The sequence below is a fragment of the Lottia gigantea genome (assembly GCF_000327385.1).
Source record: "Lottia gigantea unplaced genomic scaffold LOTGIsca_94, whole genome shotgun sequence".
Lineage (NCBI taxonomy): Eukaryota > Metazoa > Mollusca > Gastropoda > Lottiidae > Lottia > Lottia gigantea.
Window position 1 is genome coordinate 535,598 of NW_008711065.1, and position 26,311 is coordinate 561,908.

At 31.9% G+C, this 26,311-nt stretch overlaps 2 protein-coding genes across 2 annotated transcripts in view; both read left to right on the forward strand.

Moving 5' to 3' along the window:
* LOTGIDRAFT_170168 (hypothetical protein) overlaps window positions 1–2,535 on the forward strand; it is a gene marked incomplete at both ends in the record, with an annotated part of 18,664 nt that extends 16,129 nt beyond the window's left edge. The window contains 6 exons of the mRNA XM_009068805.1: window positions 734–851; window positions 906–1,013; window positions 1,068–1,229; window positions 1,573–1,673; window positions 1,885–1,921; window positions 2,398–2,535. Coding sequence (XP_009067053.1) covers window positions 734–851; window positions 906–1,013; window positions 1,068–1,229; window positions 1,573–1,673; window positions 1,885–1,921; window positions 2,398–2,535 — 664 coding nt within the window. The remainder of the gene's footprint in view (window positions 1–733; window positions 852–905; window positions 1,014–1,067; window positions 1,230–1,572; window positions 1,674–1,884; window positions 1,922–2,397) is intronic.
* The window catches only part of LOTGIDRAFT_134918 (hypothetical protein), a gene marked incomplete at both ends in the record, with an annotated part of 29,606 nt that continues 5,701 nt past the window's right edge, over window positions 2,407–26,311 (forward strand). Inside the window, 4 exons of the mRNA XM_009068806.1 lie at window positions 2,407–2,508; window positions 22,054–22,155; window positions 22,870–23,044; window positions 25,956–26,065. Of these exons, the coding sequence (XP_009067054.1) occupies window positions 2,407–2,508; window positions 22,054–22,155; window positions 22,870–23,044; window positions 25,956–26,065 (489 nt within the window). The remainder of the gene's footprint in view (window positions 2,509–22,053; window positions 22,156–22,869; window positions 23,045–25,955; window positions 26,066–26,311) is intronic.

Below are 26,311 nucleotides of genomic sequence, written 5' to 3' on the forward strand. Positions count from 1 at the left end.
CTAATGCCAAGATGTATGGTCAAGCACCAGCTGGTAGACAGAATCCTTCTGAACCTTAGTTGCTATCAATGAAACACTAATGCCAAGATGTTTAGTCAAGCACCAGCTGGTAGACAGAACCCTCATGAACCCTAGTTGCTATCAATGTAACACTAATGCCAAGATGTATGGTCAAGCACCAGCTGGTAGACAGAATCCTCATGAACCCTAGTTGCTATCAATGTAACACTAATGCCAAGATGTATGGTCAAGCACCAGCTGGTAGACAGAACCCTCATGAACCCTAGTTGCTATCAATGTAACACTAATGCCAAGATGTATGGTCAAGCACCAGCTGGTAGACAGAATCCTTCTGAACCTTAGTTGCTATCAATGAAACACTAATGCCAAGATGTTTAGTCAAGCACCAGCTGGTAGACAGAACCCTCATGAACCCTAGTTGCTATCAATGTAACACTAATGCCAAGATGTATGGTCAAGCACCAGCTGGTAGACAGAATCCTTCTGAACCTTAGTTGCTATCAATGAAACACTAATGCCAAAATGTTTAGTCAAGCACCAGCTGGTAGACAGAATCCTTCTGAACCTTAGTTGTTGCTATTGATGTAAAATAGATGCCAAGATAGACAGAATCTTCAAAAACTGAGGTTGCTATCAATAGGTTTGGTCAAGGACAAGCTTGTTATTGTTTTGTTTATGTTTATCAGTTATTATATTATATTGTATATTACAGTACTATACTAATAGAACCAACTTGTATAGCCACCATTACTTCTACTGGTGATATTATTATTAAGGTAAGGTTCCTTGGTTTATTTACTGTTACTACTACTGGTGATATTAATATTAAGGTAAGGTTCCTAGGTTTATTTACCATTACTTCTATTGGTGATATTAATATTAAGGTAAGGTTCCTTGGTTTATTTACCATTACTTCTACTGGTGATATTAATATTAAGGTAAGGTTCCTTGGTTTATTTACTGTTACTACTACTGGTGATATTAATATTAAGGTAAGGTTCCTTGGTTTATTTACTGTTACTACTACTGGTGATATTAATATTAAGGTAAGGTTCCTTGGTTTATTTACTGTTACTACTACTGGTGATATTCATATTAAGGTAAGGTTCCTTGGTTTATTTACTGTTACTACTACTGGTGATATTATTATTAAGGTAAGGTTCCTTGGTTTATTTACTGTTACTTCTACTGGTGATATTAATATTAAGGTAAGGTCCTTGGTTTATTTACTGTTACTACTACTGGTGATATTAATATTAAGGTAAGGTTCCGTGGTTTATTTACAGTGACTAGAAATTTGATTATTTTAATAGTAATAAAGAAAATATAATAAAATGAAAATATATCCTACTCAAGGCAACTGGTTTGGTTTATGAGATAATGGTAATATAGAGTTAAGGTATAGGACTTGGATAGGGGATAAGTTGAATGGTTGCCTAAAACGTTTTACATCTACCCTACTATATGATGGGGTTAGTGGAAGTTTAGTCCAGTTTAGTGTTTTATGTCACCTGACCCTTCATGTCCATAACAATTGCTTTTTTCATCTAGATTGGTAGTGGTACAGTGAAAACAGTAGGAGAAGAATTAGATGCTATACAACTATCAATATTCTCTCATAGATTTATGAGTATTGCTGAACAGATGGGCAGGTACTGTGATAATTTCTTTTTATACCCCCATTTATTGATATCATCCTTGATACTTCAGTTGTCTAAACAAAATATTAAACACATTTCATTTGAAACATGTGTAATCTATGTTGAAACGTTATGTGTTTAATATTATATTAAAGAAGTGTGTTTATTCTATAATATTTTCTTGTGTTTGAAATCCGTCTAATATTCTCTGTCTATATTTCAGAGTGTTACAGAGGACAGCTATCTCTACTAATATCAAGGTAAATCAAGATTATTATAGACTGTAGAATATTCTTATTATTGAGTTCTCTCTCCTCTTCAGTGAGTTCTCATTCTTTGTTCATGTGTCAAATGTCAATATATTGGAAACTATTACAATCTTTGGAATCCAGGGAATTCATTCAAGTTTAAAAGATTCATTTTTTTAAAGATTTTCAGACAATTTTTTTTATTGATAAATTTGAAAATTTAGTGATAGACAAATGAAAAAAAGAGAATGTTGAAATTATTTTAAGTTAATTTTTTTATTAAGGTTCCAGTGTCTTAAGGTCTATTTGTTTTTTTTAATTTGGTTATAATTTGGTTATAATTTGGTTATAATTTGGTTAAGCTCAATGTAAAATTCTGTAATTATAACAGGTTTTTAAGTGTTTTGGAAAACATTTGATGATGAGTGTATGAATTGAGATATATATATATATATATTATATAACGCCATATTGTTTTTGTTTTGTAGGAAAGATTGGATTTTTCCTGTGCGTTATTTGGAGATGACGGGGGTCTGGTTGCCAACGCTCCCCATATTCCAGTTCATCTTGGTGCCATGCAGGAAACAGTACAATATCAGGTCAGTGGCTTGAAATATTTGTTCTGAGAAGGGGCTGTAGCACAAACAGTAAGAGCTTTGGAATCTTAACATGATGTCATTTGCTTACTTACATCTAGTCTGACAATCTGGCGTTACTTGTACCTGGGATGTGATATCGTCACAGTTAGGGCCAGACTCAAAAGATCTTATTCTATGGAAAGACTTGAATAACCATGAATAGGTCATTTTTCCTAAATATTTGGTCTGACCCAGCATAAATCAGGTATGGATCATCTGGAAAAATCAATGTCAAGAGATTTGACCTTGAATAATCTTTATTCTAAAATAATTGCATTTTTTCTTTGATGTTTTTAACAAATAAATTGCTTAAAATGAGTGTTAGAGGAAAAACCCTGGTCTATTATCAGTAATTTGTTGTTGTACCATACTGAGATAACTTGACATGAAAGACAAATAGAATCTAAGAGGAAAGTAGGCGGGGCTTGAAGCATGATTGAAGCTCCAGCCCCTTTTTAACAAAACTTGTGACTTGCTCGAGCTTCTATTTCATTGGATAAAACAGTAATGTGTTTACGCTGTCAATCATTTTATTCATATTATGAACATTAATTGATATGAAATTTAAAAAGTAACAAGTTAGGAAAGGGGGGTGGTGTTTGGCAGGGGACAAGAGGCTGGCCTGGCTTTGGCATGAATTGCCTGTGGCCCTACTACGCCCACTCACCTAATGTTTTCAAGAAACACCACTGCACACAATATATCACATGATAATGAAACACAGATTTAAAAGAAAAGTCTTACTATATAATAAAGGGCAACACCAGCAAGAGCTATACCAGTTACACAAAATATAAAAAAGTTTAATTTCCTCTGACACGGAGTAGATTGGTCTTCTTCACTGTGGATTGGCGGAGCTTGTGTTGGGTGGAAATCTTCCACTTGTCTTGGTACATGAAGAGGATTGACTCCTCCCTCTGATTTACTCCAAGTATCAGAGCTATTGGTATAGGGTATGGATAATTTGACAATTTCTAATCTATCCACTGAATTAGTTCCAGGTAACTCACTTTCTTCCTTCTTAACTTTCAAATAATATATTGGAGGGAAATACGATTTGGAGGACTCCTTGTTTATTTCTTTCATTATTAAAACAGCTCTTAATACGTCAATTGTTTTAGTTGTAGCAGCTTCAGGGTCAATCGTAGAGAATTTCTCGCCTAGTGATATCTGTGTATTGACCATGCTGAGAACTGTGGTAAGTTTCACACAATTTTCTTCAAAATTGTTCTGGAGTTCGGTCTGGAAACTGTTCAATTCTGTTTGTCGATATTCTGTAAGTTTCTTTAAAGATTCCTCGGCTATTCCCTTCACTGTTTTCAACTCTTCTAGCTTCTTTTTCAGTCCTTCTTTCTGATCTTGGTAATCTTTAGAAATCACGTCTTTAGATTCTTCAATGATAAGAAACTTGTGGTTTTTGTGTTGACCAAGAAGACAGGTCGAACAGACGATAGTATCACACTCTTCACAGAAACAGTTCAGCTCATCTTGAGGATGTTTGGAGCAGTATTGTTTATCATCCCTGTCTGCTGAACTCGACGCTTTGGTAGAGAAACGAATATTGGTTGAAAAATTGTTCACTCCTCCATCAGGAATTTTGCTGACCTTGTTACATGATGGACATTTGATTGCATTGCTGTTACCCACCAAATTGGAACTAGCCAGGTCTTCCAGACACTTTCTACAAAATGTATGATGACAATCCAATGATTTAGGTTCCTGGAATTGTCCCAGACAAACAGCACATTCGAACTCATCCACATTGCCAGCCATTTTGATTTTGAATAGTGAACAACGCAGTTATCTTTATAAAGGGGCTGATAAAAAAATCTGCCTCGGTTTCCCTTGACTACTTATAAACATCCTGATTGTTGTTAAGTTTATCTTAAACTCATTTCAAATAACATATGCACATTCTGTGTTCATCTCCCAAATGAAGGCAAAAAAAATATTTGATTCTTAAAGGGACATTCCGCTTTTGGAGTAATTGTGCAAACTATACTCTAAAATCTAGAGAAATATGTCCCCTTAATTTCTAACTTAAAGAATCTTAGCGGTTAATTTTTTTCATGCCAAAACTATTTCAAGTTTGTTATGCTTTTTGGAGAGTGTTAAAAAACTACTGTACAGATTTGTGTAAAATAAACGCCTGATTGTAGAGAAATATATCTCCTACGTATTCTAAAGATTTTAACTAATAATATCGAGCCATTATAAAGCCAAACACCAAAACCAGGTCAAACTGCTTAATTAACAATTAATTTACCCCTTTAAAACATATTCAGTTTGATCAAGTAGATACAGAGATATGATTAGCATACTTGAGGAATATTTTCAGGTATAATTTAAAAGGTTTTTGATGATGAAAACTTTTTACAAAAAAGCGGAATATACTTTAAGTAAACACTCCAGTGATAGAAGATATCATACTGTCATGTTATTTGTCTTACTGATTATTTTGTTCTAAAATAATATTGATAATCAAATTAAGGAAGTGGAATGGTTGAATTGTTTAACTTATCTTAACATGAAAACTATTTAACGATATCTAATATTAGATTTTATTGATATTGAAATAGAACTACTCCTTGGTGTATTATAATGCAAAAAAGACAGGGTCCCTGTATAATATTTGTCAGGGGGATCAAAGAAAATTTTTTAAAAACTTGACCTTGAAATGAAGTTAATCTGAATAATTATATAATGGTTATTTCTGTAATTAATCTTAGAGATTATTTCAACATTTTAGCTGTTGTTCATCTCAAGATTATATCATACCATATCTTTCTTGCTGACGGATAAAAAAAACAAAATTTTGGCTTGCATCATAGACTGTAATTCTTAACGCATGTCCAAGCTGCATATTATTTTTTTTCCTGCCAACAATGAAGACGACCTACTTCACCCTAAAACAGACTCCCCAGCAGACGGGCTTCCCTGTATTGTTGTTATATCTTATACCTATTATGCTTGATAGTCGTAGCTAATATAGCAGCACAGAGAACTTACTGAATTTAACGTTTCTGTGAAATACAGGTGAAGAGGAATACTCACGAAGAAGAAGGAAGTTGATGGACATGATGTCCATTGTTGGTCAAACTCTCTGATACTGCATCATGTACATCACCTCATTACCTCTCATCCCCACCCCATATAGAAATGTAGCCGGGCTAGTTCAGGGGGGAAGCGAGCTCAGTTGTTATATCAAAAACGATATTCTCAGTTGATAACTTTAATAATAAAACTCTGTAATAATAATATGATACAATTAGATATATAATACAATAATAAAATACTATATCTTAATAATGATCTATCACATAAATATTATCACAGTAAATGCACAATACCTATTTACACTTCTATACTAGTAATATATGTTAAACTTAATATGCAATGAGGGAAACTTATGCCAGGGACTAGATGAAATAAGATTAAATATATAAAAGTAAAACTAACCCAAAGATGGGGTTTTATATAAAGCTGTTGAAATATGGAAAACTATATCTGTCTATAACTAAACCTGTGAATGTAATTATAATTAAAAGGTAATTATAACAATTTGGAATTAAATAACAGACTATGAACATATTGAACACATAGGATCCCAAAGCATAAAAATTCAAGATGGCTGCTGTTGCTTAAAATACCATGGTTACATTTATACACCTCTCATACAAAATATACTTTCCCAAAAAGACAATTACCCAATAAAATACCAAAACACACATACCTGTGAAGTTATCAGAAGACAATAACTGGTGATGAAAAAGAATAAAGAAGTAGATATTCAGTATTTTAAGGAGGTTGAAATATACTTCCTTCTTCTTTAAAGACTTAGATAAAAGTAAAGTTTCTGACTGGATAGGTGATGAAACTCACTAAAAACTCACCCAGTTGGCCAATGACAGAAGGTGACAAGGTCCAGTGAGATCAGTTGAGTTAAAGAGACTAAGAGAGAGCAATAATTAGTATAAGGCCAGTGTAATGTAATTAGGTGTTTATAAAAACAGTAGTGGTGTATTTAGAGAAGATAACAAATAAATAAAACAACCAAGTTTCTTTAAAAATACACCCTATCACAGAAAAACTGTTCAATTTTGCATGAGGGGTCAGGTGATCCACTGTGCCTCTAGGTGCAGATACCCTTGCTTCAAACTGTCATTTAAAGAGCAAAAGGTTCAGATATTTCAATATATGTCAAAACTTTCTGTGTATTCATGGTGGCACAAAATTTGGTGAAATTGTTTATTACCACCCAAGGATGAATCCTTTTGAGAATCAAAAAATCAAACTATTTTATAAGACTTGTTGACCTCGTTCAAGAGTTGTCAATTTTTAACTCTTAAATAGTCTATGGTTAGGGTTATGTGATATGTCTTTTTGGGTCTGTAGCCTAATCTTATATAAAACTTGTTACCTCCCCTCAATCTACTTCTTTACTAATGGAACCTATGCCATGATTTGTCCCCAATTGAATTGTACTGAATGGCTACCTAACACAACCGGAACAATGCAAAACTTAACTGCGTAGGCTTGTCTGCATTAATATTAGTTACTAATGCATCAGAACAATATAATCTTGTTGATCTGTAATCCAGCACCAAGCTCCCCAATCTGTTGCAATGCTCATCAGGAATCCAGGGTTTCGTTCTTGATGCTGGCTAATAATTTGAAGAGAGATTTAAGAGATTACGCTAGAATTTAACAGATTTATTTACATTGTAATAACTTGACAACTACATGAAAAACACAGTGACATAAATAAAACACAAACATTAGCAATCTGAATAAACTCAGTGAAACGTTAAAGTTGAAGATAAACGTAAAGTTCCTGTATGACTGGAGTGTGGTAACTCTTCTGTTAAGTCTCAACCACGGACCACTTGATTCCTACCGAGTGACTAAACATTGCTAAAGTCTGTTCTTATATATTTAATAATGACACTCACTGTATGACACAACACAACGATTCATCACAACTTCTGATTGACCAGAGTTCTATGCACGACTCTGTTTACCAAGTACAGCCCGATATTCTAGAAGAAATCCTACGTCATATTGAATATACTTCACCTGAATTACTTCAATTGCTAAAAATACATCGATAAATATATGACATTCACTCATGATTCATCATCACTCATAATTCATCATCACTCATAATTCATCATCACTCATAATTGATCATCACTCATAATTCATCATCACTCATAATTCATCATCACTCATAATACATCACCACTCATAATTCATCATCACTCATAATTCATCGTCACTCATAATTCATCACTCATAATTCATAGTCACTCATAATTCATCATCACTCATAATTCATCATCACTCATAATACATCATCACTCATAATTCATCATCACTCATAATTCATCGTCACTCATAATTCATCATCACTCATAATTCATCATCACTCATAATTCATCATCACTCATAATTCATCATCACTCATAATTCATCATCACTCATAATTCATCATCACTCATAATTCATCGTCACTCATAATTCATCATCACTCATAATTCATCATCACTCATAATTCATCGTCACTCATAATTCATCATCACTCATAATTCATCGTCACTCATAATTCATCGTCACTCATAATTCCAGTCGACCCAGCTGTAACTGGGTACAGATAATCCAGGAAACATGGATGCCAAGAGGTTTGGCCAAGGACAAGCTGGTCGAAGAGATCAATAACGGTGAAGTTGTTATTCTTGACAAATATAGTTTCTTTCATTTTTTCCTGAAAGTTTGTTAAACTAGGGATCAAAATATCTATCCAATTAGGTGGCGAGTGACGTCATTATGAATATACATGTTCATAAGGATATGTAGTGGGACAGCAATCACAACGACAACAAGTATAAAATACGCAGCCAAAACAACAGCAACAAGATCTATATATCCATTGAAATATAGGTCGAATTCTTTCTCTGTAAAATGGAGGAACGCGAGTTGTGAGAAAGTTTCTAATTCGTCCTGCTGTTACCCTCAAACGATGGACAACTCTGTTCCCTGAGGGTTCACCCCAAGTATTGGATCTAAAGGTATAGGGTATAGATAGTCTCACACTTTCAAACCTGGCCACAGAATTCGTTCCACATTCACAATCACTCTCTTCTTTGTTAAATTTATGATACTGTATTGGAGGGAAATATGACATGGACGGCCTTTTGTTTATTCCTTTCATTATTTGAACAGCTCGTAGTATTTCTATTGGTTTAGTGGTTATGACATCAGGGTTGACGGCAGCCGTGGTCTCTATCTGAGATTTCAGGGTGTTCACTTTACTGAGTACAGTGTTCAGTTTCTTCTGATTTTGATCGTAATTTTTCTGGAGTTCGGCCTGGCAACTGTTCAATGCTGTTTGACGATATTCGTTGATTTTCTTTAACGAATCCTCGGCTATATTCTTCACTGTTTTCAATTCTTCTAACTTACGTTTAAGTCTGTCTTTCTGATCTTTGTAATTTTCTAAAATGACGTCTTTAGAGTCTTCGATAATAAGAAATGAATGGTTTTGGTGTTGACCAAGAAGGCATGTCGAACACAAAATGGTGTTACAGTCTTCACAGAAACATTTCAGCTCCTCCTTAGGATGTTTGGAGCAGTAATCTGTATCTCCTGTTCTGTTTGTTGAACTCGTTGATGGAGCAGATAAATAAAAATTGGTTGAAAACTTCCTCACTCCTCCATCAGGAATTCTGCTGATTTTGTTACACAACGGACATTTGATGGCGTTGCGGCTACCCGCCAAATTGGAACTAGCCAGGTCTTCCAGACACTTCCTACAAAATGTATGATGACAATCCAATAATTTAGGTTCCTGGAATGGTCCAAGACATACAGCACATTCAAACTCTTCCACATTGCCAGCCATTTTGATTTTGAATGCTGAACAATTCAATAATCTTTATGGTACGTTATAATATAATCAAATGTCTTATGTCATGTTTTTATCAACCCGAAAACTGAACAACGTAATAAATATAGTTAATTATCCACCATAGTTTCCCCTGACAACTAAAAAACATCCTGTTTGAAGTTTGAAGTTTAAAGATCTCCAATCCTATGGTAAAATTATAGTAATATATAGAGTCTCCAGCATTTCTAGATTTATACATCCATTAAGTAAATTAAGTAAAATTTGGATTTACATGTCATAAAAATTTGTAGCAATTCAAATTCAATTTGAATATTAACATTTATACTATCTCTCCCTTCAATGAACCATTATTTTTTGATAAACTGTAGTATATCATGTGATACCTTGACATCGTCAAAGCACAACAAGACGCAATCTAAGATTTGTGGCAATGAACCAATCATATAAAACAGTGAAAATTGTATTAATAAAAGTATCTGTATTACTTGTATTATTGGTGTGTAAACGCAGTTGATCACGCCACAAACATACATTGACTTTGTCATTTATGAATCAGTTTGTCACATGTTCAACTGTGTTTACACACCAATAATGCTAGTAAGACCATCTTTTAATTCTTAAATATTCCAGTTGTAGACTTCAGATCAATCTTGCCAATGATGTTAGTTCTTTAAAATTATAGAAACCATGGAAAGTTGCCTTATATTTCGAGATTTAGTGGAACATTCTCATGAAAAATATAAAATTGTTTTTGAAACTTTGAATTTGTCGTCATAAATTTTTGATTTAAGCTTTAAGCTGATCAAAAGATGAATAATAAGGCTGTAATTGAACCCTACTATTTTGTATTTGAACATGTAATTATTTATGTTTGTGATCAAGTAAGACTAGAATCGTATTAGATAAATAGTTTGTGTTCTAAATAAAAGCATATTGTTATTTTGATTTATTGTAATCTTCACAATGTCAGGCTATTACAAACTTCATCTTCACAGTGTCAAGCTATTACAAACTTCATCTTCACGATGTCAAGCTATGATAAACTTCATCTTCACAATGTCAAGCTATTACAAACTTCATCTTCACAATGTCAAGCTATTACCAACTTCATCTTCACAATGTCAAGCTATTACAAACTTCATCTTCACAGTGTCAAGCTATTACAAACTTCATCTTCACGATGTCAAGCTATGATAAACTTCATCTTCACAATGTCAAGCTATTACAAACGTCATCTTCACAATGTCAAGCTATTACCAACTTCATCTTCACAATGTCAAGCTATTACAAACTTCATCTTCACAATGTCAAGCTATTACAAACTTCATATTCACAGTGTCAAGCTATTACAAACTTCATATTCACAATGTCAAGCTATTACAAACTTCATCTTCACAATGTCAAGCTATTACAAACTTCATATTCACTGTGTCAAGCTATTACAAACTTCATCTTCACAATGGCAAGCTATTACAAATTTCATCTTCACAGTGTCAAGCTATTACAAACTTCATCTTCACAATGTCAAGCTATTACAAACAACATCTTCACAATGTTATACCTTGACTGCAATAGTAACTATTCTTGTATTACATCTTCACAATGTTAAGCTATTACAAACTTCGTCCTTATACCTTGACTGCAATGGCCAAAATTTGCAGTCAAGGTATAAGTACGAAGTTTGTAATAGCTTGACATTTTGAAGATATGATACAAGAACAGTGGCTATTGCAGTCAAGGTATAAGTACGAAGTTTGTAGTAGCTTGACATTGTGAAGATGTGATACAAAAATAGTGACTATTGCAGTCAAGGTATAAGTACGAAGTTTGTAATAGCTTAACATTGTGAAGATGTGATACAAAAATAGTGACTATTGCAGTCAAGGTATAAGTACGAAGTTTGTAACAGTTTGACATTGTGAATGTGGATTTTGAATGTAATAAACGTATGAAAAGATACACACTGACTGGTCATATAAACACCATGATCCCCAAGCAATATTAAAAAATCACAAAAGAGATCTGACTCATTCTGTTTTAATGATCATTTATTTTATTGTATAAGAAATAGACTGTGTGTATTTATGTCAAAAACCCTACTATATAAATATTTATAAATATCTCAACTGAACTTAATAAACTGACTGGGAAATAACGGGGATTTTTACATTCTAAATATAGAATCAATTCTTTATTTTTTCATTTTTGAATTTCTTAATAATTTCTTTTATACCCTTATAATAATAATAATGATAATAATAATGATGATGATGATGATGATGATAGATGATGATAGATGATAGATGATAAATGATAGATGATAAATAATAGATGATAGATGATAAATAATAGATGGTAGATGATAAATAATAGATGATAGATGATAGATGATAAATAATAGATGATAGATGATAAATAATAGATGATAGATGATGAAGATGATAAATAATAGATGATAAATAATAGATGATAAATGATAGATGATAAATAATAGATGATAGATGATAAAGATGATAAATAATAGATGATAGATGATAAATAATAGATGATAGATGATAGATGATAAATAATAGATGGTAAATGACAGATGATGGATGATAGATGATGAATAATAGATCATAAATAATAGATGATAGATGATAAATAATAGATGATAGATGATGAATAATAGATCATAAATAATAGATGATAGATGATAATTGATAGATGATAAATAATAGATGATAGATGATAAATAATAGATGATAGATGATGAATAATAGATCATAAATAATAGATGATAAATAATAGATGATAGATGATAAATCATAGATAATAGATAATAAAATGATAGATGATGAAGATGATAAATAATAATAATAAATAATAATAATTTATTTACATGTATCTGACTGAGAGGTCTAAAGTATGTTTCAGTCTATAATTTTACAAAATAAACTAGAAAATAAGTAAATTGATACTATAAACAATACTAAATATAAAACAAATGTTTTGCGTCGGATTAAGAGCGTAGTAAATATATTTTGAAGTGGCATTGATCATCTTTGTATCTTGGTTGAATATTAAGTTTTTTTCAGTGTACAATTCTGTCAATCTAAAATCGTGTTCATAGAATGTAAAAATCAGGAGTAAAGGTAGTATAGTACTGGACTCCTCCAAAGAGAAGTATCATCAGGTATTCTACATCCTTAACTTGGTTTTTGTTGTACAGAAATCTTTTATGATGTGATCATTTGTTGTGGTGATATATAGTTTGTTAGGAATTATTGCAGGTCAGTCTATTCAGTATATGATCTCTATATTGGAATTTGTTCTTTTGTTTTTTTTAGGACAAAAATACAAGTCATGCTACTTTTTGTGTATTTTAAGGTATATTTCTAATGATTTGTTCAGTTAAATTCTTAAGATCTGAAGTTTCAGCAGATTCTTTACCATTGTGTCTTCAAGTCTGCAACCTTTCTTGTATCACAAAATACAGCGATTTGTTTGGATTATATACCAGCGAATACAGCCAATCAGAGCCCTTGACAGAAAGACTGTAACATTATGGCTTATAGTTTACAGACTTTCTGTCGAGAGGTCTGATTGGCTGTATTTGCTAGCACACAATCAAATGAAATTCAAAATGATTCAAGAAAGAAAAAAACAAAGTACAGAATAGTTTGACATTGTCAAGATGTTTAAAACTAGGAATGTCTTTATTTTACCCAAACAGAAGGTCATTAAGGCAGGAGTTTGACTAGACTTCTTGGCATTGATCTTTCCCAGATTATCTGTACCCATTACAGCTGGGTAGATAGAGATATAGAATGATATTGATAGTTCAATTGAGGAAGTTGTATTGTTGAATGTCACTGTACACCTAGATAGTTAGATAAATCAGTAACTATAATATCTAGGATTATGTTTGTTTTGATAATTTTAATTACATAACCCCCCACTGTGAAATCTCAAAACTAATATATACAAGACCAGAAAGTTAAAGGTACATTAATTTAACAAAAATATATAAAAATAAGTTTATTTTACTTGATAACGTTATGTGTTTCAAAACTAGTATGTAATAAACCTAGAAGTAGTATGTCTATATATCTTGTGTTCTTAATGTTTACCTTCCTGCTTGGTAGTATGTAATAAACCTAGAAGTAGTATGTCTATATATCTTGTATTCTTAATGTTTACCTTCCTGCTTGGTAGTATGTAATAAACCTAGAAGTAGTATGTCTATATATCTTGTATTCTTAATGTTTACCTTCCTGCTTGGTAGTATGTAATAAACCTAGAAGTAGTATGTCTATATATCTTGTATTCTTAATGTTTACCTTCCTGCTTGGTAGTATGTAATAAACCTAGAAGTAGTATGTCTATATATCTTGTATTCTTAATGTTTACCTTCCTGCTTGGTAGTATGTAATAAACCTAGAAGTAGTATGTCTATATATCTTGTATTCTTAATGTTTACCTTCCTGCTTGGTAGTATGTAATAAACCTAGAAGTAGTATGTCTATATATCTTGTATTCTTAATGTTTACCTTCCTGCTTGGTAGTATGTAATAAACCTAGAAGTAGTATGTCTATATATCTTGTATTCTTAATGTTTACCTTCCTGCTTGGTAGTATGTAATAAACCTAGAAGTAGTATGTCTATATATATGTAATAAACCTAGAAGTAGTATGTCTATATATCTTGTATTCTTAATGTTTACCTTCCTGCTTGGTAGTATGTAATAAACCTAGAAGTAGTATATCTATATATCTTGTATTTTTAATGTTTACCTTCCTGTTTGGTAGTATGTAATAAACCTAGAAGTAGTATATCTATATATCTTGTATTTTTAATGTTTACCTTCCTGCTTGGTAGTATGTAATAAACCTAGAAGTAGTATATCTATATATCTTGTGTTCTTAATGTTTACCTTCCTGCTTGGTAGTATGTAATAAACCTAGAAGTAGAACAGTCCTAAAATTTCAATTTCTAAATTTTAATTCTTTGATGTATTTACTGCGCTTATCTATTTAAGAAAATTCACACTATTTTGCATGAGAAGGGATTATTAAGGATGCCTTACAAGCAATGCTAAACAATATCCATTAATTTTATTCTTAAAACACCTGAGAAATTGTCAATTATTGGACAAATCACTATGTAGATCAAGCCATAACATCAAGTTAAGTCCCAGGAATGAAGATGGACGACAAGGCTCCGAATCGTCACGTGATATATGTATACTCTAGTTTCTATATATAATTCTATGGGTACAAACTGCAGTGATATGTTTTATTGGGTCTGTAGTCTAATGTTGTATAAACTTGTTACCTCCCTTTAAAGAGTCGGTCTACCTCGTTACTATAAGAACTTATCACATGATTTGCCCGCATTGTTCTTGTAGCAGGAGAGATTGATTGACTGAAGATTGGTTACAGAACACATTCAGGACTATGTGAAACTGAACTGTTCAGGATTATCTGCATGTCTGTTGTATTCACTTGACACTTTAAAGATGAAGTGCTATTTTTTTATCCCATTACTCATATTGCGATTATTTTTTTATACGACAACATGGAAAAATGGACGTATAATTTCAAAATAATTGCTGCAATTTAACACCACAACACAATTTGGTGGTCTGGTGGAATGAATAAGCCAAAGCTTTAATTTTCTTAAACATTTAATAAAGCCATCTGAGTAAGTCTGTAGGACACAGCCTCTTTTGTCATGGACAACTATTTTTTTTTAAATCTTATCAATGATAATTAGCTTACTAGAATTAAAGCCCCAAAAAATATAGATGTGATTTTATACGCCCACATGAAATAGGTTGGTCCATCCACAATTGCTCGTAAACACTCAACAAGGCACAATTCTTGACTGATTTCGATGAAACTTGGTATGGTTGTTTGTAATCACCAAAGGATGAACCCTATTGAAAATCAGAAAAATCAAAAAATATTTGGTATGAGTTATTGCCCTTGTTCTTCAAACACTCGTAAACACTCTAGACGAATTTTGATGAAACTTGGTGTGAGTGTTTGTAATCACCCAAGGGTGAAGCCTATCAAAAATCAGAAAAATCGAAAAAATATTTTAGGGGTTATTGCCCTTGTTCTTGAAAACGCGTTCAATATTTAGCTCGTAAATGCTTTAGAAGGCCATATTCTTGGTAATATTTTACAGTATCCCCCTAAAAAGTTCAAAAGAAGTGTATGACTGAAGGTTGAATATTTCATACTGGTAATTGTTACTGTACTGCCAAATATTTTTATGTAAAATCAAAGCTGCCAGTGGGCGTATATTACCCTGCCTTCCAAGCTATCTTCTGTCACTTTAGCATGTACAGCCAAATATCTGCTAATAAATTGTATTTTTTATTTACTAAATGCAAAGCCATTTTAAATTCATAGCACAAAACTAATGGTTTATTTATATATATATATATACCTGTGATAACAATAATATCATAAAAATACAAAATGGTTTTAACAACAATAATCATGTTAAGGGTTAATTATCCAGACACGAGGGAAAGTTAAGGGAAAGTTAAGGGAAAGTTAGTTGAGTTATTTTTGGATACTTATGTAGGGTTCTTAAATGTATACTACCTCTTTGAATGACTTGACCAAAATGAGTCTTTGTTCATCCATCAGTGGACTTACCTGGTGTTAAAACTATACAATAGAATACCTGTATAATCTAATAAATCTATAAAACTAAGTAATAATTCATTAAAAGAAGTAATTTTTAAACATGCTTAGAATTAATGTTTCAATAATTATTTAGTTTAATAGATATATCGTGTTACATAGAGATTCTATTTTTCAGTCATGACACCTGGTAAGTCTAACTGATGAATATATACACTTATTGAACAAGTTTGAGAATTTAAATTTTAAATCCATTTGAAGAGGTAATATCCCTTAATATAATCTTAAATTGTCTGTTTTATTTCACAATAGAATAGATAGTTATTAAAACCTGCCAGTCAAAAATTTACATTATTTGTATGTGTTGTGGTCAATGCATTTAAACGTGGCAAAGATATCAAATGTTTAATACAATACAATCTGTGAAAGTACAATAAATATAATTATATAGCAATCAGAGAATAATTAAAATAACATTACAGTTATGGTTAATTCTTAAAAATATAAATTATCTACCAACACCTAAATCATAATTAATCAAATATATATATACTGAAATATAAGTAGTTAACCACAATAAAGGTTTCCGTGCAATTCTCTTCTGATGTATGACAATAAGAGATTTTTAAGAGGCAGTCTGATTAGATTTTTTTTTAGCTATAACTTTATTAAAGACGACCCTCCTGAACTTTCGTTCGTTTCATGACACTGTCAGCCAATCAAATTCCTGCTCTATCCAGTACTGTCTTTAGAGTTATGATCATCGCATTCAATTTTAAAAACGAGGCGTTAATAAGGTCTATTTTATAATGAGATACATATATTTGGTTAAATTTGTTAGCATTGGTGCTAAACATTTTATGAGTTTTGATTTTGTCTGAATCCTTTGATTAAGATTTAATTGACAAACAAATTTTGGGTCATATGATTGCAGTTCCCAAATTAACCCCTAAAATGGCACACCTGTCGCTTTAAACTAAACTGCTAATAGGAAGTTTTTTAATATTCAAGGGAAACCAGATTGAAATTTTTAACAATCCCCATATGAAAGTTGATTGTGTTGTTCATTTAATCAAATCATTATATCTATATTCAGTTGTTACAATCAAAATGGCTGGCAATGTGGTTAAATTTGAATGTACTTTCCATCGGGGACCGTTCCAGGAACCTAAATTATTGGATTGTCATCATACATTCTGTAGAAAGTGTCTGGAAGACCTGGCTACTGCCAATTTGGAGGTTTACTGCAACTACATCAAATGTCCATTGTGTAATAAGATCAGCAGAATTCCTGATGGAGGCGTGAAAAAGTTTTCAACCAATTTTTATCTATCTACCCCATCAACGAGTTTGACACGAGGTGGTAATAAACTATACTGCTCCAAACATTCTCAAGACGAACTGATATGTTTCTGTAAAGAGTGTAATACTATCGTCTGTTCGACATGTCTTCTTGGTCAACACAAAAACCACAAGTTTCTTATCATTGAAGAATCTAAAGACGTGATTTCTAAAGATTACGAAGATCAGAAAGAAGGACTGAAAAAGAAGCTAGAAGAGTTGAAAACAGTGAAGGGAATAGCCGAGGAATCTTTAAAGAAACTTACAGAATATCGACAAACAGAATTGAATAGTTTCCAGACTGAACTCCAGAACAATTTTGAAGAAAATCAGGAGAAACTAAATATTGTAATCAGCAAAGTTGATACACAGATATCACAGATAGAGACAACCGCTGCCATCAACATTGATGTTGCTACTCCTAAACCTGTTGATGTATTAAAAGCTGTTTTGATAATGAAAGAAATAAACAAGGAGTCCTCCAAGTTATATTTCCCTCGAATATATTATTTAAAAGTTAAGAAGGAAGAAAGTGAACCTGGAACTAATTCTTTGGATAGATTAGAAAGTGTCAAACTAACCATACCTTATACCATCAGTGTCAATACTTGGAGTGAGCCCTCAGAAAACAGAAGAGGTATCCATCGTTTGAGGGCTGTACCTAGACAAATAAGAAATTTCCTCACCGGTGGGGTTCTGCCATTTTGCAGAGAAAGAGTTCACCCTCTATGTTCATATAATAACCTATCTGAAATATGTCGTACTGCGATTGCCATTTTCTGGACTTCTGTTATCATTGCTGTTATTATTCTTGTTTCAAAGAAGTAAGGCCAAATTTAATGGTTTATAGATTTCTGGCAGAAGACGTAATGAAAATAAAAATAATCTTTTGTAGTTTATTTTATGTTTTTTATACACCCACATGAAATGGGGGGCGTATATTGCCGTCACCCATATCCGTCCGTCGGTCCGTCAGTCCATCCACAATTGCTCGTAAACACTCTACAAGACACAATTCTTGACAGATTTTGACAAAACTTGTTATTAATGTTCGTAATCACCCAAGGATGAGCCCTATTGAAAATCAGAAGAATCAAAAATATTTAGTATGAATTATTGCTCTTGTTCTTGAAAACACGTTCAATTTTCAACTTGTAAACACACTAGAAGTGACAATTCTTGACGGATTTTGACGAAACTTGGCATGAGTGTTTGTTATCACCAAAGGATAAACCCTTTGTTATTGCCCTTGTTCTTGAAAATGTGTTCAATTTTTAGCTTGTAATCACTCCAGAAGGGGAAATTCTTAACGGATTTTGATGAAACTTGGTGTGTGAATTTTCGTAACCACCCAAGGATGAATCCCATTGAAAATCAGATGAATCGAAAAATATTTAGTATGAGTTATTGCCCTTGTTCTTGAAAACGCTTTCAAATTTAGATCTAAAACACTAAAAGGCATGATTGTTGCTGGATTTTGACAATACTTGGTTTTATTATTCAGTCCCGCGCTGAATATTTGCCTTCTAGAGTGTTCACGAGCTAAAAATTTAACACATTTTCAAGAACAATGACAATAACTCATACTCAGTATTATTCAGTATTGCGCTAAAGAGTTCAATAGAAGTGTATGACTGAAGATTGAATATTTGATACTGGTGATTGTAACTGGTGGTGAATCCAAGTGTATCTATAATTATCTATGTTAGAATGTTTGAATGTGATGTCGTCTCGTCTTTTTAACAGACTTGAATATTTGAATATTAGAACAATGACGTGTTTATACTGTAGACTCAATTATCCTGTCCCACTTCGCCTATGCACAGCTACGACAGAAGATGTCTTGTTGTCAGAGACTATATCAACAACACGTTCAAATTTCTGATACCCCAATTTTTGGAAAGATGATAAGCTTGTGAACAAAATAAATAAAAAGTTAAATTTCGTGTTGGTGGTATTTTTGAAGGAATATTGTGATTTGCCTACAATTCTAGACTATTTACATATATTCAAGACCCATATTAACCCCTAAAATGGCACACCTGTCCCTTTAAACTAAACTGCTAATAGGAAGTTTTTTAATAGTCAAGGGAAACCAGATTGAAATTTTTAACAAACCCCATATGAAAGTTGATTGTGTTGTTCAGTATTTAAAATTAACTATGATATAAGACATTCAATCAAATCATTATATCTATATTCAGTTGTTACAACTAAAATGGCTGGCAATGTGGATGAGATCGAATGTACTATCCATCTGGGACTGTTCCAGGAACCTAAATTATTGGATTGTCATCATACATTCTGTAGAAAGTGTCTGGAAGACCTAGCTAGTGCCAATTTGCAGGTTAACAGCAACTACATCAAATGTCCATTGTGTAATAAGATCAGCAGAATCCCTGATGGAGGCGTGAAAAAGTTTTCAACCAATTTTTATCTATCTACCCCATCAACGAGTTTGGCACGAGGTGGTAATAAACTATACTGCTCCAAACATTCTCAAGACGAACTGATATGTTTCTGTGAAGAGTGTAATACTATCGTCTGTTCGACCTGTCTTCTTGGTCAACACAAAAACCACAAGTTTCTTATCATTGAAGAATCTAAAGATGTGATTTCTAAAGATTACCAAGATCAGAAAGAAGGACTGAAAAAGAAGCTGGAAGAGTTGAAAACAGTGAAGGGAATAGCCGAGGAATCTTTAAAGAAACTTACAGAATATCGACAAACAGAATTGAACAGTTTCCAGACTGAACTCCAGAACAATTTTGAAGAAAATCAGGAGAAACTAAATATTGTAATCAGCAAAGTTGATACACAGATATCACAGATAGAGACAACCGCTGCCATCAACATTGATGTTGCTACTCCTAAACCTGTTGATGTATTAAAAGCTGTTTTAATAATGAAAGAAATAAACAAGGAGTCCTCCAAGTTATATTTCCCTCGAATATATTATTTGAAAGTTAAGAAGGAAGAAAGTGAACCTGGAACTAATTCAGTGGATAGATTAGAAAGTGTCAAACTAACCATACCTTATACCATCAGTGTCAATACTTGGAGTGAGCCCTCAGAAAACAGAAGAGGTATCCATCATTTGAGGGCTGTACCTAGACAAATGAGAAATTTCCTCACCTGTGAGGTTCTGCCATTTTGCAGAGAAAGAATTCAACCTCTATGTTCATATAATAACCCATTTGAAATATGTCGTACTGTGATTGCCATTTTCTGGACTTCTTTTATTTTTGGTATTATTATTTATGTTTCAACATAGTAAGGTCAAATTTAATGGTTTATAGATTTCTGGCAGAAGACGTAATGAAAATAAAAATGATCTTTTGTAGTTTATTTTATGTTTTTTCTATACTTTTGAACGGCTCAAGTGAATGAAAAAAAATTGTTTAGTACAAATCAAATACCATAAAATGTTGTTTATTCGGGATGATCTCGGGTGCCATCTTCAAGAAATGTGAAATCAAAGTGGATCACAGTTTTATTTGAAAAATCAAATTATAAGGAACTATTGTGCAAAATTTGGTGCTTGTATCAGACAAATGAAATATTTTGCCAGGTTCCCGTTCTACTAATTGAAGACCGTCTATTTGAAACAATGACGTCAATGAATAACGACATCATTGATTAAAATTACTACACTCAATGTTTTGGTGACGAGGCAATGGCGTTAATCATGGTGTAAATGAACCAGTTACACAATCTGGGGTTTATTTTTTTATAAACTGTAGTTTAACATTATGACATCATCAAAGCACAACAAGACGCAATCTAAGATTTGTGGCAATGAACCAATCATATAAAACAGTGAAAATTGTATTAATAAAAGTAATGTTTAGTCTCACTAGTATTATTGGTGTGTAAACGCAATTGACCACGCCACAAACATACATAATTATGTATTCAGGTTGTCACTTGATCAATTGCGTTGACACACCAATAATACAAGTGAGACTCAACATTTAATTTCTATATACAATGTATTTACATTTTATTTCCACACCCTACAGTGAACCATAAATCACCTAAATGATGCATATGAATACACAAAAATATTCAACTAAAAGTAGACAAGATGCCAGAACAATTCTCAGCTGCCGAGTTTATATTTGCTTAAAGTACAGTTACAGAATCTTTGATATAACCGAATGTAAATAAAAAGGATGAATGTAGATTTGTTTGTATTTATTGGTTGAGGAAAGCAGTAATTCTTCGTTCAATCCCTTGTAGCACGACTCAAAAGTCAGAATCGAAAGTAATGCCAAACCATAAAAGAATCCTTCATTTGACCAGTACATTCAGTTTGAAAAACAAATATGACAAAAAACAATGGATTGTTTCTCACATGGGCAGATTGAAAGAGTCTTCCAATTGTGGTATTAGAAATTTAAATACATGCAAATCTCTTTAATCTGTTTTCACCATTAGCATTTTCGGGCATTTACCTTGAGTTGATAAAAGAGAAGTTGACAAACCTAAATACAATAAACATTATTAGCTATGTGGACTCTCTGAAAGATATGCTGAGCTGACAATAAGTAAATACCAAACAGATATCATTAACTATGTGAACTCTTTGAAATTAATGATGTTTTTTGTTTCAGATGCAAGAATTGGGAGAGAATCTGAATGATGGAGATGTAATATTGAGTAATCATCCACAGGCTGGTGGAAGTCATTTACCAGATCTCACTGTTATTACTCCAGTAAGTAGATATTGACAACTTTAAGGATTGTAAAGAGGTTTTCCTATCGTTCTTTTTATTTATGGAGAAAATTGAAAGCATTGATTTGTACCATTCCAATCTTCAATCTTCAATCAGAAGTCTGTGATTCCTGCAATTCCACTAAAACTAAGCATGTTATAATGTCACTATTGCAAAGGCTCTAAGATATTGGAAAGGTGCAAATTGATGCCATCAGCGTCCCAAATAAAAAGTGAAAAAAGGTAAAAGTTAAGAAAACCTCTTTACAATCTCTTCTATAATAAGCTAACTAGTGTGTATATAGATATCTTTCCTAGATTATACCCTCAATATCAATATTTGATATATATAATTTACCTGTTGTCTGGGACTGTTATTTTCCTATGAAAATTATATTTGTCTCCCTTTGATTTTGAAAATTAAAATATCTATTCTTACAGATCTAGTAAAATAAACCATACCCATAGTTAATTGTATAAAGCAACCGCTACTGCTGACCTGCCAAAAATTTCATTTCATCCTGCGAACTTTGTCTATCTTCATTAGGCCAAGTAGACATCAATATTCATGATCCTGATTATTCTAAATATAGCTTGGTGTGGGAAAAACTTTTGAAAAATTTGAAACATTTTGTCACTGTCTAAATGTATGCCCCCAGTTTGACAAACCCTTTTAAGAGAAAGAACTGAGCACTGTTCAATGTTATTATTTCAGGTCTTCTACCCAGGAGAGCCCAGACCAGTGTTTTACGTAGCCAGTCGAGGACATCATGCTGATATAGGGGGAATAACTCCTGGTTCTATGCCACCCCATTCTACATCAATCCAACAAGAGGGAGCTGTATTTAAAACATTTAAACTTGTAGATAAGGGTGTATTTAAAGAAAAGGGTAATTGGAGCTTGTTTTATTATATAGGAATACAGACAGTTCCTCTCCTAAGAAAAAGGATTGTTTTGATTGGTTTATATTTAATGCTTTTAATGAATCTGTTTGTAAATTATAATTATATAAATAATAATATTGATTAGGTCGTGTTATTTAAATGGCAATGCCATCTGATAAGAAAATGTAATACACATTGGAATGTTTAAAAATTCTTACAAAACAATTCAGGTTTTCTGCTCTTTTTCAATTTCTAACTGTCGAGGGAATTTTAACGTGCTATTTAATGTGTTATTGTCCCATCCGAACGCCTAGACGCTTTTCCCATGTCAGCCTCTCCTATCTGCATCACTGAAACCGGGTTGAAAAATCTGAAGGTATTATCTCGACCTATGCAGGGATTGAACCCTGGATCTTCAGGTTTGTGAGCCACCACGGGTCATTAGAATTCCAAAGATGAGACGGTTAACTAATGCAGGATTTCTTATTGGCTTACATAACCTTTGCAGAAATTATTGCTATATTCAATTCTATTTATAAGTGTAGTCTGTCCTGATTGTTTATATTTTTATAGTTCTCATTAGTTCAATAAGATACAGAACAATAGGATATAAAACTCTATTTCATTAGTCCAATAAGATACAGAACAATAGGATATAAAACTCTATTTCATTAGTCCAATAAGATACAGAACAATAGGATATAAAACTCCATTTCATTTCATTAGTCAAATAAGATACAGAACAATAGGATATAAAACTCTATTTCATTTCATTAGTCCAATAAGATACAGAACAATAGGATATAAAACTCTATTTCATTTCATTAGTCCAATAAGATACAGAACAATAGGATATAAAACTCCATTTCATTTCATTAGTCAAATAAGATACAGAACAATAGGATATAAAACTCTATTTCATTAGTCCAATAAGATACAGAACAATAGGATATAAAACTCTATTTCATTATAAGATACAGAACAATAGGATATAAAACTCTATTTCTTTAGTTCAATAACATACAGAACAATAGGATATAAAACTCTATTTCATTTCATTAGTACAATAAGATACAGAACAATAGGATATAAAACTCTATTTCATTTCATTAGTACAATAAGATACAGAACAGTAGGATATAAAATTCTATTTCATTTCATTAGTTCAATAAGATACAGAACAGTAGGATATAAAACTCTATTACATTTCATTAGTACAATAAGATACAGAACAGAAGGTATAAAACTCTATTTCATTTCATTAGTTCAATAAGATACAGAACAGTAGGATATAAAACTCTATTTCATTTCATTAGTTCAATAAGATACAGAACAGTAGGATATAAAACTCTATTTCATTAGTCCAATAAGATACAGAACAGTAGGATATAAAACTCTATTTCATTAGTCCAATAAGATACAGAACAGTAGGATATAAAACTCTATTTCATTTCATTAGTGCAATAAGATACAGAACAGAAGGTATAAAACTCTATTTCATTTCATTAGTTCAATAAGATACTGAACAGTAGGATATAAAACTCTATTTCATTTCATTAGTTCAATAAGATACAGAACAGTAGGATATAAAACTCTATTTCATTAGTCCAATAAGATACAGAACAGTAGGATATAAAACTCTATTTCATTAGTCCAATAAGATACAGAACAGTAGGATATAAAACTCTATTTCATTTCATTAGTGCAATAAGATACAGAACAGTAGGATATAAAACTCCATTTCATTTCATTAGTACAATAAGATACAGAACAGTAGGATATAAAACTCCATTTCATTTCATTAGTCTAATAAGATACAGAACAAGAGGATATAAAACTCTATTTCATTAGTCCAATAAGATACAGAACAGTAGGATATAAAACTCTATTTCATTTCATTAGTCTAATAAGATACAGAACAAGAGGATATAAAACTCTATTTCATTAGTCCAATAAGATACAGAACAGTAGGATATAAAACTCCATTTCATTTCATTAGTCTAATAAGATACAGAACAAGAGGATATAAAACTCTATTTCATTTCATTAGTTCATTAAGATACAGAACAGTAGGATATAAAACTCTATTTCATTTCATTAGTCCAATAAGATACAGAACAAGAGGATATAAAACTCTATTTCATTTCGTTAGTTCAATAAGATACAGAACAGTAGGATATAAAACTCTATTTCATTTCATTAGTTCAATAAGATGTAGAACAGTAGGATATAAAACTCTATTTCATTTCATTAGTCCAATAAGATACAGAACAGTAGGATATAAAACTCTATTTCATTTCATTAGTTCAATAAGATACAGAACAATAGGATATAAAACTCTATTTCATTTCATTAGTTCAATAAGATACAGAACAGTAGGATATAAAACTCCATTTCATTTCATTAGTCTAATAAGATACAGAACAAGAGGATATAAAACTCTATTTCATTAGTCCAATAAGATACAGAACAGTAGGATATAAAACTCTATTTCATTTCATTAGTCTAATAAGATATAGAACAAGAGGATATAAAACTCTATTTCATTAGTCCAATAAGATACAGAACAGTAGGATATAAAACTCTATTTCATTTCATTAGTTCAATAAGATACAGAACAGTAGGATATAAAACTCTATTTCATTTCATTAGTTCAATATGGTACAGAACAGTAGGATATAAAACTCTATTTCATTTCATTAGTTCAATAAGATACAGAACAGTAGGATATAAAACTCTATTTCATTTCATTAGTTCAATATGGTACAGAACAGTAGGATATAAAACTCTATTTCATTTCATTAGTTCAATAAGATACAGAACAGTAGGATATAAAACTCTATTTCATTTCATTAGTCCAATAAGATACAGAACAGTAGGATATAATACTCTATTTTATTACATTTATATTTATAGAAGTTATTGCTGCCTTCAATGAACCTGGTAAATATCCTGGTAGTTCCCCATCACGAAACTTGTCTGATAATCTCAGTGATCTGAGAGCTCAAATAGCAGCCAATCAAAAGGTAGGATTGTTGTTCAAACTGAGTAATTATTTAAACTATTAGTCAATCAAAACTCTCAGTATCTTGAGTGGCTGAAACAAGGATTGAATTAATATCTGTTAACATACACCAACTATATCTCCCAATAACACCAGGAAATTAATTCTGGAATTTATGCACAATTTTCATAATCAGAATCGTCATAGATTATACCTGAAAATATTTCTAAAGTATGTTATTTATAACTATGTATCTGCTTGAACAAAC